Source organism: Saccopteryx leptura, chromosome 6 (genome assembly GCF_036850995.1).
Source record: "Saccopteryx leptura isolate mSacLep1 chromosome 6, mSacLep1_pri_phased_curated, whole genome shotgun sequence".
NCBI classification, from domain to species: Eukaryota; Metazoa; Chordata; class Mammalia; order Chiroptera; family Emballonuridae; genus Saccopteryx; species Saccopteryx leptura.
This window is the reverse complement of record NC_089508.1, coordinates 87,644,041-87,656,418: the sequence shown is the minus strand read 5'-3', so window position 1 is coordinate 87,656,418 and position 12,378 is coordinate 87,644,041. Positions and strand designations below refer to the sequence as shown.

Here is a 12,378-nt window from a genome sequence, read left to right as displayed (position 1 = left end):
ATACATTTAATAAGAGGCTTCCCAAAACACAGAGCTAGTTACCATTCCTGAAATACCTTTCTTTCAAAAGAAGTAGACATCAAGCTAGAATCCCAGCCACCCCAGATGTTGCGTGAACTTGCATGACCATACACCAGACTAGTGTTTCTAACCAGGAAGGGGGTGGACAGAACTCTGATGGGAAACTTCAGAAGGGAGATGGGGGACCATAGACAAAGGAGGCCCAGCACTGGATCAAACCTGAGTCTTCTGGGTGAAGCTGGCCCCTCCAGTTGTGGAAGTCTCCAGAGCATCATCTTCTCAGACTGTGAGCCCACCCCAGTTACTTCTGTTCTCCCCTATGGGCTCCTGTGGCATTTGTAATCTGATTCACACAATTTAGCCCTGAGATGCCATCTCCTATTATTGTTGACTATGTCTGGCTTCTCTGCTGGTTAAGAAGCATCTCCAGGGCCCGGCCGTGCCTTATGTTTGACCCAATAATGCTCAGTAAACGGTGCCAGGGTTAACCTTGCTCAGGAGCCTAGGAAGCCCTTGACTTCCCCCATTACAATCACGGAGGGTGCTCGAAGAGGTAAGCTTCTGAAACCGTGCAGTCTGCCTGCTTGTTGAGGCCTCCAGATATTTATCAGGGGCCTTCTGGAGACAGTCCACTTTTCCAAGAGCTCATATGGAAGCAGGTGAGGAGGAAGTGAGCTTGGTGCCATTTCTCCCTCTGCATGCCCCCCCCTTCCCTAAAGGTGGCAAAACTGCTTTCCTAGGTCGCTGGCACTCTAAAATTTCCAACATATGAAAACAGACCCCATCTGCTGCCTTCAGAAGCTATCTGACTCTGAGGAGGACCCCAGACAAGCTGGGCCTTATCACCTCCGTTCCCCTGGCCAGGAGGAGCTCCCTGACAGCAAACACCTTACGGGGACTGACCAGGACGTCAGTGGGATCTGGGCTCACAGAGAAAACCCACACATTCCTGAGGGAACACTGCCAGGCTCGTTGAGAGCTAGTTCTCCTTTAAAGCAGCCTTCTGCCGACAGCACAGAACACACAGGCTCCTAAGGAGTTCCGTCTGGGAAGGAGCGGGGCTGCTGCGTAAGGTGAACGTGGCAGCTGAACAGCCCAGCAGAACGAGTGAGAAAAGCCCCCGAGCTTCCGGAGCTGCAGCTTCGACACTGGCTGGATGCTTTTCAGCAGCACCAGCCCACCTGCTGGCTCCTTCCCGGCATTGTGCCCACCCCTCCCTGTCCCTGAGGACAGTGACTGAAGCCAGGGACACCTGCCCTATGGCTGCCAACAAGTCACCCCCTGTGTTCCTGTCCAGGGGTCAAGTGCCAGCTAAGTTCACCTTGCAGCGTTACCTGTGATTTCTCTGCCCCCAACACATTCACCATCACCTCCATCACCGTCTCGTGCATGCCGAGGACTCGCATGAGGTTGGGGTGCTGGTAAAACACCTTGTTGTTCATTATGTCTCTAGGGTAAGGATCGGAGAGAGGCGTCAGCTCATGCTCACGTCAACGCCATGGAGACTCAGGCACAAGAACACACAAATGCACACATGCACTGAGGATGAAATAGTGTAAATGTGACAGGCTGAAAAAATAATAAGGCACTAGGTCAGTGGGAACATACATGGAGTGCGTTTTTAGCTGATAGAAGCATTCTGTGCTCCTTTATTTCTACTAAGTACTTGCTTTCTCTCTTTGAAATGCTTCCTTTTAAGGACATATTAAACACTTGCCCTTGGTCTCTGTAACTGTAATAGTTTTAAGGCAACCCAAATCACCCAATTTCTCTTCTTCCAGGTGCTCAGGCTCTTCTATTATTTTTTCTCTTCTTGTCCTTATATCTCTGTCTTTATGTACTTCAGATTTCTTAATGATAAGACTGTACCCTTTCCTGAAGACAACTGCATATTAGGTAATAATGAGGACAGAGGTATTCAAAACCTAATGAAATGATCAACAATAAAAAGTAAAAGGAATTTAGCCTGACCAGGTGGTGGCGCGGTGGAAAAGGTAAAAGGAATTTATGTTTTTAAGTCATTTGATACAGAGATTCCCAAAATAGGGCTGCGGACAGATCTGATGACAGGAGCAGCCCATTACTGGGCTGTGCGATGCCTGGCAGGGTGGTTACCCCCCCCCCCCCAGTGTTGCAGCTGCTAAGAGGAGACACCACCAGGTTTCATTGCACTCTGTTTACTGCAAGAGCTGTGGGACAGCTGAAAACCACCTAATTCGGTAGCTTTTTATCTCTTCCCATAAAAGCCTCTTCATTTCTACTGTAAGATTCTTTATTGGAAATGAATTTGAAAAATGTGTGCACTCCCCTGGGCATCCTCAAAGTGCCTGCTCTGCGCCTTGGCGGTAGATGTTCCTGCACACCCAACAGTGGGAAGGCCGCCGTTCCAGGTCTTGACTTCAGTCCAGGGAAACAGTGGGCTGGGCAGTGAACTGTTTTGGGCCTTGCCTTTCTCATCTGCAAAATGGAAGTGCTACAGTACCCAACTGAATGAAAGCCTTTGATGTATAAAATGCTATCTTTGTGACAATGTGGCTTCAGAGAAAGAGACACAGCTATGATTATGGCAAAAGGTGTCTCAGAACTGATAAAATGACACTCTAGGGTCATCCTGGGAAAAGAAAGGGAGGAGGTGGTCGTTTTTCAGAGGGAAGTCTTAGAAGTTTCCCAGAAAAAAGCAGATGTGTTCAAAATGTGTCTTTCTTATTGGGTTTAAAGACACTACCCCTTCCTCTAAATTTTTTCATTGCTTCCCTGAGGTTATCTTCATCAGATTCACGCTAAATAACTGTTTTTCTCCAAGACTTTTCCTCACTTTCTCTGGCAATGTCCCTTCACGCTGATTACCAGGTAGTCTGGTCTCTCAGGTTACCAGAGTGACTGACGTGTCACAAGGAGTGCCTGCAGGAGGGGCGCAGAGAGACTGTACACGATCTGATTCTGGGACATGCACCCAGCAAGGGAAACCCATCTTCCCACATGCCACTCTCCCGACAGACCTGCACTTCACTGTACATGACCTACCCCAGCCCGTTGATCATGAGCAGCTCCTCTTCCTTGCCCATCCTGACACTGAGGAGGCAGCGAATCTGGCCCAGGGCCGCCAGCAGGTTGATGGTGTCATTCACGGAGGCCTGGCTGATGGTGTAGGTCTTCCGCAGGGCCTGCAGCAACTCCCCAATGCTGTCATACTGCCTCCGGAGAAGGTTGAACATCATCCGGACTAGGTCTGCATCTTGGATCTGGTCCTCCTGTGCCCAGCGGATCATCGTCTGTGAGATGAGTTCCTTCAGTGTTGCTAGAACAGCAATAGAAGGACCAGTATTGTGGGTGTTCCAGCTCAGGAAGAGCTGTGTACCTCAGCCACTTCATTTAATCACAGCATCAGCAGCTGGTCTAGACTATAAAGTTCTTTTTTTAGAAGAAAACCAGAGGTATCACATTTCCTGACTTCAGATTATACTACCAAGCAATGATAATCAAAACAACATGGTATTGACAGAAAAACAGACACACAGACCAATGGAACAGAATTGACAGCCCACAAGTAAACCCACGTGTATAAGGGCAAATCATTTTCAACAAAAGAACCAAAAAAAATACAGTGGAAAAAGAAAGCGTCTTCAATGAATGATGCTGGGAAAATAGGAAAGCTGCATGCAAAAGAATGAAACTAGACTACGGTTTGTCCTCCTGTACAAAACTTAATTCAAAATTAATCAAATACATAAAAATAAGACCTTAAACAATAAATTAGGCCCTGGCTGACTGGCTCAGTGGTAGCACATCAGCCTGGCATATGGATGTCCCAGGTTTGAGTTCCGGTCAAGGCACACAGGAGAAGCGACCATCTGCTTCTCCACCCCCCCCCCTCTCTCTCTTCCCCTCCTGAAGCCATGGCTCAATTGGAGCAAGTTGGCCCCAGGTGCTGAGGATGGTTCCATGGCCACTGCCTCAGGTGCTAAGAAGAACTCGGTTGCTAAGCAACAGAGCAATGCCCCAGATGGGCAGAGCATCACCCCCTAGTGGGCTTGGTGGGTGGATCCCAGTTGGGACACATGTAGGCATCTGTCCCTGCCTCCCCTCTTCTCACTGAAAAAAATCCAAATCCAATAATTTACATAGAAGAAAACATAGGTACTAAACTCATGGACCTTGGTCTTAGAGAAGTTTTATGATTTTGACTCCAAAGTCAAGGCAAGTAAAGGCAAAACAAAAAACAAAAACCAAAAAAAAAAAAAAAAAAAAACCAACAAAAAAAACAAACGAATGGGACTATATCAAACTAAAGAGCTTCTGCACAGTAAAAGAAACTGCCCACAAAATAAAAAGGCAACCAACCCAATGAGAGAGGATATTTGCAAACAGCTCTGACAAGGGGTTAATATTTGAAATACAAAGATTTACACAACCCAATATTAAACAGATAATCTAATTAAAAATGGGCAATGGACCTGAATAGACACTTCTCCCAAGAAGGACAGGGGGTAGTAAAAGGTAACGGGGGTTAAATATATTTGGACGGAAGAAGATTGGTCTTCAGGTCGTGGACACACAATGCAATACACAGATCATGTATCATAGAACTGTACACTTGAAACCTATATAATTCTATTAACCAATGTCATCCCAAAAAACTTAATTACAAATATTTTTAAGGATGGGTATGGAATGCAGAGAAGTAGAATTTGGCACACATGGGAACCGTACTATAAGAAAAGAATATCTCAGTTTTGAATCGAGGATGCTAAAAAGTCTATTTTGATTAAGTGATATTTGAACAGATTCTGGAAAGAAGAGACTAAATAAGACACTGCTCTTGCCTTCAGGGTGCTCACAAGCCAGGGATTTATATTTTCATTTTGATTTTATAAACAATCAAATTTTAGCTTTATTTTATACTGCTGTGTAATAAATACTAAAATGGAGGTATGTGCAAATGCCACGGGACAGAGTGGGAAGTGATCAGTTCTGCGTGGGTCAAGGCATGAGAAGAAACTGTTGCTGCCTCTTCACAGAAAAGCACTATCAAGCACTGGAATTTCTCTACCATGGGCACTATCTCCAAGTATTTAAAAGATACCACCTATCGTGAACTGCAGTGCTATTGATTCAAGAATTGTAAAAGATATTTTTACATTGTAAAAGATGATATAAACATACAAATACTTTAGGAAACGGAGGGAGGTGGATTACAAATCCTCTATCAGGTCTAAAGGCTTTGCAGTTGGATACGCTAACGTCATGTCCTGAACTCTGATGCCTGGATCTCGGCAGGAGTCAGCTGACACCGCATCATGGACTCCTTTCACAAGCACCAAGAGAGTCACACATCAGTGTGACTTTGAATTTGGAATTTCTCAGGGCTCATACCGGTGCACAGAAATATCACTGGGTATATAAGTAAAGGAAAAATTGCTGAAGTGGGACTTGAACCAACTGTGGGACCTTCAGAGCTTGGACTAAATGGTGCTGACAAGGGTTGATCGGCATTGGTGTGAGAGGACTGGAAGGGCAAGAGAGTCCTGAGCAGGAGCACAGAGCAGAAGGGGGCCCGTCTGGGATGGCACCGCTCACCCCTCCCCATGCCACGCACGTGTGTAGAAGGTGGCACGACACAGTTGAGAAATGCTGCTTTCAAACCATGGCTGCATCCACGTCTGGCTCTGCCCGTCACATTCCTGCAAGGTGTGGATGGCATCAACCTCCTTAATTCAGGCCTGGCAATAACAGCAGAGCTCAGGGGACAGTGAAGGTCACACAGTCCATCAGAGCCAGGACTGGGAATGAACTCAGAGGGCAGCGTCAGTAGCCTGTGCCGTCTCTGGTGGTCTAGTTTTCTACTTCCATGTACGATATATGGCAGATGTCTGCTCTACAACCAGTCTTGGCTCATCATCAGGTTATAAAAATAGAGCCCCAGAAGAGATCTAGATAAGAAGGATTAATTTAACTTACTACTGTGTCTATCAACCCTGTTGGTATTTTAGGTTCAGATGCGAGACAAGCTGAAAACATAAAAAAGGATACTGAAGTCAGAGAGAAGCACAGCTGATAGATGTTCCAAAGAGATCTCACTAGGCAGGGATTACTGACTAATAGCTGTTAGGTTAGATAATATCTGAACCCTTTGGGGGGAAAAGTTGTTTATGGGCTAGAGTGGGCTCTTCTTAGGAACTTGTTTTTCCTCAGTAGTCAAATGCAGAAGTTCCTATTTCTCCTATTTCTCGTTCCTATTCACGATAAGGAACGAAAGCAAGGAAAAACATAAATGCTCTTGGACCCAACAGAAGTTTTTCTAGTCCTGTAAATACAGTTCCCTCTTTTAGCCTATATTTTGGGCTGAAAGAATTACAGTTGTCACCACTAACGAGCACATTGTCTACAGAGATAATACACACCATCACAGTCCCTGCCACACCAAAAAAGAAACAACTGGAATTGTTAATCAGCTCAAGGTCCCTTCTCCTTTTAACCGGGCACTTTATAGAGTCATAAGGAAGCCAAGTAAATATTAACTGTTGCTTAACTTGGCTTTCAGAATAGCTCGGGATTTGGGTGAGCTCTCAGCCTCACAATGATTTAAAAATTCTAATCAACATAATAGTCCAGAAAATGAGACATTTACAGCAAAACATCTTATTTGAGAGCAAATGGGAAAGGACACAGCCCTAGCCTGTAAGGATGGAGCAGCACTTGCCCACAGGCCCTTTGTCCAGACTGGCCTTCAAGGTGAGAACGAGACAATGAGATACAGAAGTATGACTGGGACCAAGCTACAGCTCGGTTAAAAACAGAGCAGAAAACGGAACGCTCCTTGTTGTGCTATTGATGGACAGATGTAATTCAGGAGAAGGCATGATATTTAAGGCCACTGTGTTGATCAGGCTTTCCAGATGTGAGGCAGAGGTCCAGAAAGTGAGAGGAAGACTAAGAAAGAAAGAAATGAGAGAACTGTGGGGAGGAGCAAATAGTCTCAAAGCCCCGAGAAGCCGTATATTTTGTGGCCTGACACACGCTAGAGACGGAGCACCCACCCAGCAAACCGAGGCTGAATCGATACATTTCTAATGGTCTAAACAGTTCTGAGACTGAGCTCCTGGAGCTCTACACCCCCGGCAGCCATGCTACTGAAAGCTCCTCAGATTTTAATCAGCTCCCACGAACCAGCAGCAGTGCAGCAGAAACCTACCAGGGTCAAGAGGTTAGAAAGAACACCTGTTCTAGAACGCAGTAGGCTCTCCGTGTATCTGTACATTTGAGTATTAAAATGATTCATGCATATAACCATGTCTGGCACCTATTGTGGGCTTTATAAAGTTTTACTATTATATTATCTATAGAGCAGTTATAAAAAGAGTGGTCCCCTGGGGTAGCCAAGATCCTTTTGGCAGCTTGCAAAGCCAAATGTACGTTCATAATTATGAAGATATTCTTTGCCTTTTCATTGTGTGGATAGTTGCTCTACTGGTGCCAAAGTGGTGGTGGGTAAAACTGCTGGTGCCTTAGCGTGAATCTAGTCGGGAGCACTGAACTCTATTTAATTTACTGCTCTACACCCAGGAAAATGCCCCGTCTCACATAAGGATGTTCGCAATGAAATATAAACATGATTAATTTTATTAATAATAAACTTTTCAGTGTCTCTTAATACCCTGTGTGGCAAAATGGGAAGTACGTATGCCTAAAGCACAGTCACAGGCCAGTGGTTTTCTTGAGGAAAAGCCCTGTGTGATTGAGCTGTGAGCTAAACTAGCTGCTTGCTTCATGAAATAATATTTTTAGTTAAAAGGACCACAGACAAACTCTGGTTAATCAGACTTTGGTAACTGACAGTAATTTTCTTAAAAATAAAAGAAGCCTATCACTTCTAGGGAAACCATGGATGGTATCTGTTGCCCTAATATAATTTGAGCTTTCAAGTGAAAACTAGACTTTCGGAAAAAGTTTATTTGCCACTGTGAATTGGATAGCTTCCCAATACTTGAAGACTTTTCTTATTAAATTGTTATTAACTAATGTGATCTTGAAACATTTTATAATTAAATATGGCAGCATTTGGGAGCTCTGCATAACTTGGTGAACCAATAATTTCTCAATGATGACTGTGTTACAGAAACATTCATGGGTAAAACATCCATTCAAATGCATTTTTACGTCACCAAATACAAAAATTTACTTTTGAGAAACTACTACTTGTTTTTATTTTTAAATTGGAGAAAATCAAAGTTTAATACTTTTGCATGGAGAATTCACATAGGCATGATATTTCCATGAAAATTCAAAAGATAGTGAAGCAATATTAGATATACAAGACATTTTTGGAGGAAGGGAAAGAACGAATGTACTTGTTGAGTTTTTATGCAGTATTAAAGGAGAATTTCGGACGTCACGGAAATGGCGCCGTGAGTAGCGCGTCCGACAGATCTCCCCAAAATCACAACAAATTTATCAACTAGAAACAGGAAAATTTATCTTCGGAGCAAACTGAAAGCAAAAGGACTGTTATCGCTCGAATCTGAGAGACAAGGGTGTGGAGGAAGCTACCGCAGGGACGTTCATTCAAGCCGCGAGAAAGTTCGCCTGTGGTAAGTCATCCCGCACTCGGAAGCCGCCGCCGCCAGCCGCGGCCGCCAGCGGCCGCGGGCGGCGCCCGGGTCGGTTGCAGAACGAGCGGCGAGCATCTGCTGGTGCGCTCCCGGTCTGGTTGCAGACCGAGCATTGCAGACCGAGCACCGCTAACGTTCCCAGCGGCCCGCGCACGGGGAGCGGGAGAAGCCCCAGGGCGGTATTCCCTACTTGGGAGATTCTCTCCGCGGGCGGGGCACCTCACCCAGCCATTCAAGCTAACAATCAAGCGTTGGGGGAGGGGCGCGCGCAGGCAGCCTGAAATACCTTCGGGAGCACAGCTGCGACCCAATTACTAAAATTAACTTAACCCGTGAAATCTGCGCACCCTCGGTTCTCATTGATAAGATCTCTCTCAGTTCACCGACCCAAGACAAGAGGCGTGATATTTTTTGGTGCCTCTCGCTAAAGGGGCGGGGGCAACTTCTGATTGACAGAGCCTCCATATTCAGGGATAAACGCTAACAAGAAGGACTTGGCAGATAATAAGATCTATACCAAACTAGTCGCAAGCAGAGACTAGTGCCTCGTCTTACCGGCCAAAACAGGCTACAAAGTGTGGAAAGCCTGGGTTGAGAGGTCCAACGGAATGCTAGGCGCTGAACAATCACCTTGACAACAATTGACTCCCACCCCCGCCTGATTACACTGGAGGCCCTGACTGTCAGAGCCCTTCCCAGAGCCTTGCACTGAGTGGGGATAGAGTGAGGATTTCCCAGCTCTTTGAGCCTCTTACTCCCCAGGCAGAAGCAGTGGCAGCCTTGTGGCTGGATCGCCAGGCTGCTGGTTCGGGAGGGGGGGACTGGGAGAGAGAATCCACGAAGGCGAACTCTCTCGTCGTTAGACCCTGCAGACGCCGGCAGGCCTTGATTACCAGCAAGACTAAAGCCAATTGTGTGACATTGCCGTAGAACCCCATCAACTGCAAGTCCCTGCCTGGGTGTGGCGCAGGGGCAGGGCCTGGGGTGCAGAGTCGCCGACCGGGAAGAGGGAGAGAGGAGAAGGAGGAAGAGGTTGTCATCTCAAAATCAGGAAAAATCCACAGACTTTGCAGCTTGTTCCACTGTTTTTTTTTTTTGTTTTTTTTTGTTGTTGTTTGTTCCTTCTATCTTATTGTCTTTATTTCCTCCACCTCAGTCCTTCTATTCTCTGCCCATCTTATGCTTCCCTTTTCCTGAACTACACTACCCATAAGTGTTACATTTTATTTCTCTTCTTCATCCTCACCCTCCTTTGGGGTTATACTCCAGGACACTTAATTCTCACTCTCTCCTCTTTTGTTTTTTTTTTGCCTTATTTTGTTTTTTTCTCTTGCTTTTTTATTTCTTCCTTTGTTTTACTCTTTTTCTTATTTTTCCCTTTCTATTCGTTTTTTCTTTTCTCATTTTACTTTCCTCCCATTTAATCCTCAATCACGAACAAATTAGTTAATTTGGGACTCAAGGTTTTTTTTTTGGCTTTGTTTTTCTTTTTCGGTTTTGTTTTTGTTTTTTTCTGGTTGGTTTGTTTTTGTGGTATTTTGGGTCCTCCCAACCCAAGGTCTCCATTGTATTTGGTCTTTGCTCCACTTAATACAACGTATTTTTACTTATTATTTTTATTTTTTCTTCTTTATTATTCCTTTTTTTGTCCTTTTTTCTGGTTCCCTCTTGTCCCTCTCATTATATCTCTTGGTTGACTGTCACCCGCAGGCAGATCAACTTATGCTTGTCTAAGATTTTCTTCCTTTTTTTATTTTTAATTTTTTTTTTTCTTTTTTTTTTTTTTTTTGCCCCCTTGAACTCTTCACCGCAAACCAGGCCCTCCATTATAGGCACGATATTTTCCTGAGGAGGGGAGAGGAGGGAAGGGGAACAAAGAAAAAAAAAAAGGGGGAAATAATAAATTATTACTGCTTTTTTTTGTGGGGTGTTTTACCCTCTGGTTTTTTTTTTTTGTTTTTTTTTTTGTTTGTTTTGTTTTTTTTTTTTTGTTTGTTTGTTTTTTTTTTGTTTTTTACTTTTTACTCTTTATTAATTCTAATTAGTGCTATCAACAAGACCACCCTCAGATGCCAATAAGAAAGAGGAAATCGAATATTATGGATACAAAAGAAAGAGAGGTAACACAAATAGATGTGGAAAAATCTATGGAGAAAAGACTTAACATATTGGAAGCCTTGGAGCTAAATGACAGAGAATTTAAAATAGAAATCTTAAAAATACTCAGAGATATACAAGAAAACACGGAAAGGCAATATAGGGAGATCAGAAAACAACTCAATGAACACAAAGAATATATTACCAAGGAAATTGAAACTATAAAAACAAACCAAACAGAAATGAAAAACTCAATTCACGAGCTGAAAAACGAGGTAACAAGCTTAGCTAGCAGAACAACCCAGATTGAAGATAGGATTAGTGAAATAGAAGACAAACAACTTGAGGCACAACAGAGAGAAGAAGAAAGAGACTCAAAAATAATAAAAAACGAGAAAGCCCTACAGGAATTATCTGACTCCATCAGAAAGAATAACATAAGAATAATAGGTATATCAGAGGGAGAAGAGAAAGAAAATGGAATGGAGAATATACTCAAACAAATAATAGACGAGAACTTCCCAAGCCTGTGGAAAGAACTAAAGCCTCAAATTCAAGAAGCAAACAGAACACCGAGTTTTCTTAACCCCAACAAACCCACTCCAAGGCACATCATAATAAAGATGACACAAACCAATGACAAAGAAAAAATTCTCAAGGCAGCCAGGGAAAAGAAGAGTACAACATATAAAGGAAGGCCTATTAGATTATCATCAGATTTCTCAGCAGAAACTCTACAAGCTAGAAGAGAGTAGACCCCAATATTTAAAGCCCTGAAAGAGAGGAACTTTCAGCCAAGAATACTATACCCATCAAAGCTATCCTTCAAGTATGAAGGAGATATAAAAACATTCACAAATACAGAAAAGATGAGAGAATTTATCACGAGAAAGCCCCCACTCCAGGAAATACTAAAGGGGGTTTTCCAACCAGATTCAAAGAACAAAAGAAAACAACACCACAAGTAACAGCTCCACCAAGAACACAATAAAACCAAACTTAAACTGTGACAACAAAGGAAAAAAAAAAGGGGGGAGAGAATGGAGATTAACAGTAGCAAAGGACGATGAAGTGCAGAAATACTTATAAGATAGGGTACTACAATGAATATGGTAGGTACCCTTTTCATTACTTAATGGTAACCACCCTAGAAAAAACCACCACAAAAACACATGACTTAAAAAAGGTAGCAACAGAGGAAAGAAGTATGGAACACAAACAAACAGAAACAAATGATAGAAAAACAAAAGAGAAGAATCAAACTAGATACAAAACTAACAGAAAGCAATTTATAAAATGGCAGTAGGGAACCCACAAGTGTCAATAATTACACTAAATGTAAATGGATTAAACTTACCAATAAAAAGACACAGAGTAGCAGAATGGATTAAAAAAGAAAATCCAACTATATGCTGCCTACAAGAAACACATCTAAGCAACAAGGATAAAAACAAATTCAAAGTGAAAGGCTGGAAAACAATACTCCAAGCAAACAACACCCAAAAAAAAGCAGGTGTAGCAATACTCATATCTAATAATGCTGACTACAAGACAGAAAAAGTACTCAGAGACAAAAATGGTCACTTCATAATGATTAAGGGGACACTGAATCAAGAAGACATAACAATCCTTAATATATATGCACCAAACC

General features: G+C 43.3%; 1 protein-coding gene across 1 annotated transcript in view; it reads right to left on the bottom strand.

The window, feature by feature from the left end:
* Positions 1-12,378, bottom strand: part of RYR3 (ryanodine receptor 3) — a 605,631-nt gene that overhangs the window by 176,571 nt on the left and 416,682 nt on the right. The window contains 2 exon segments of the mRNA XM_066388565.1: positions 1,356-1,470; positions 3,046-3,319. Of these exon segments, the coding sequence (XP_066244662.1) occupies positions 1,356-1,470; positions 3,046-3,319 (389 nt within the window).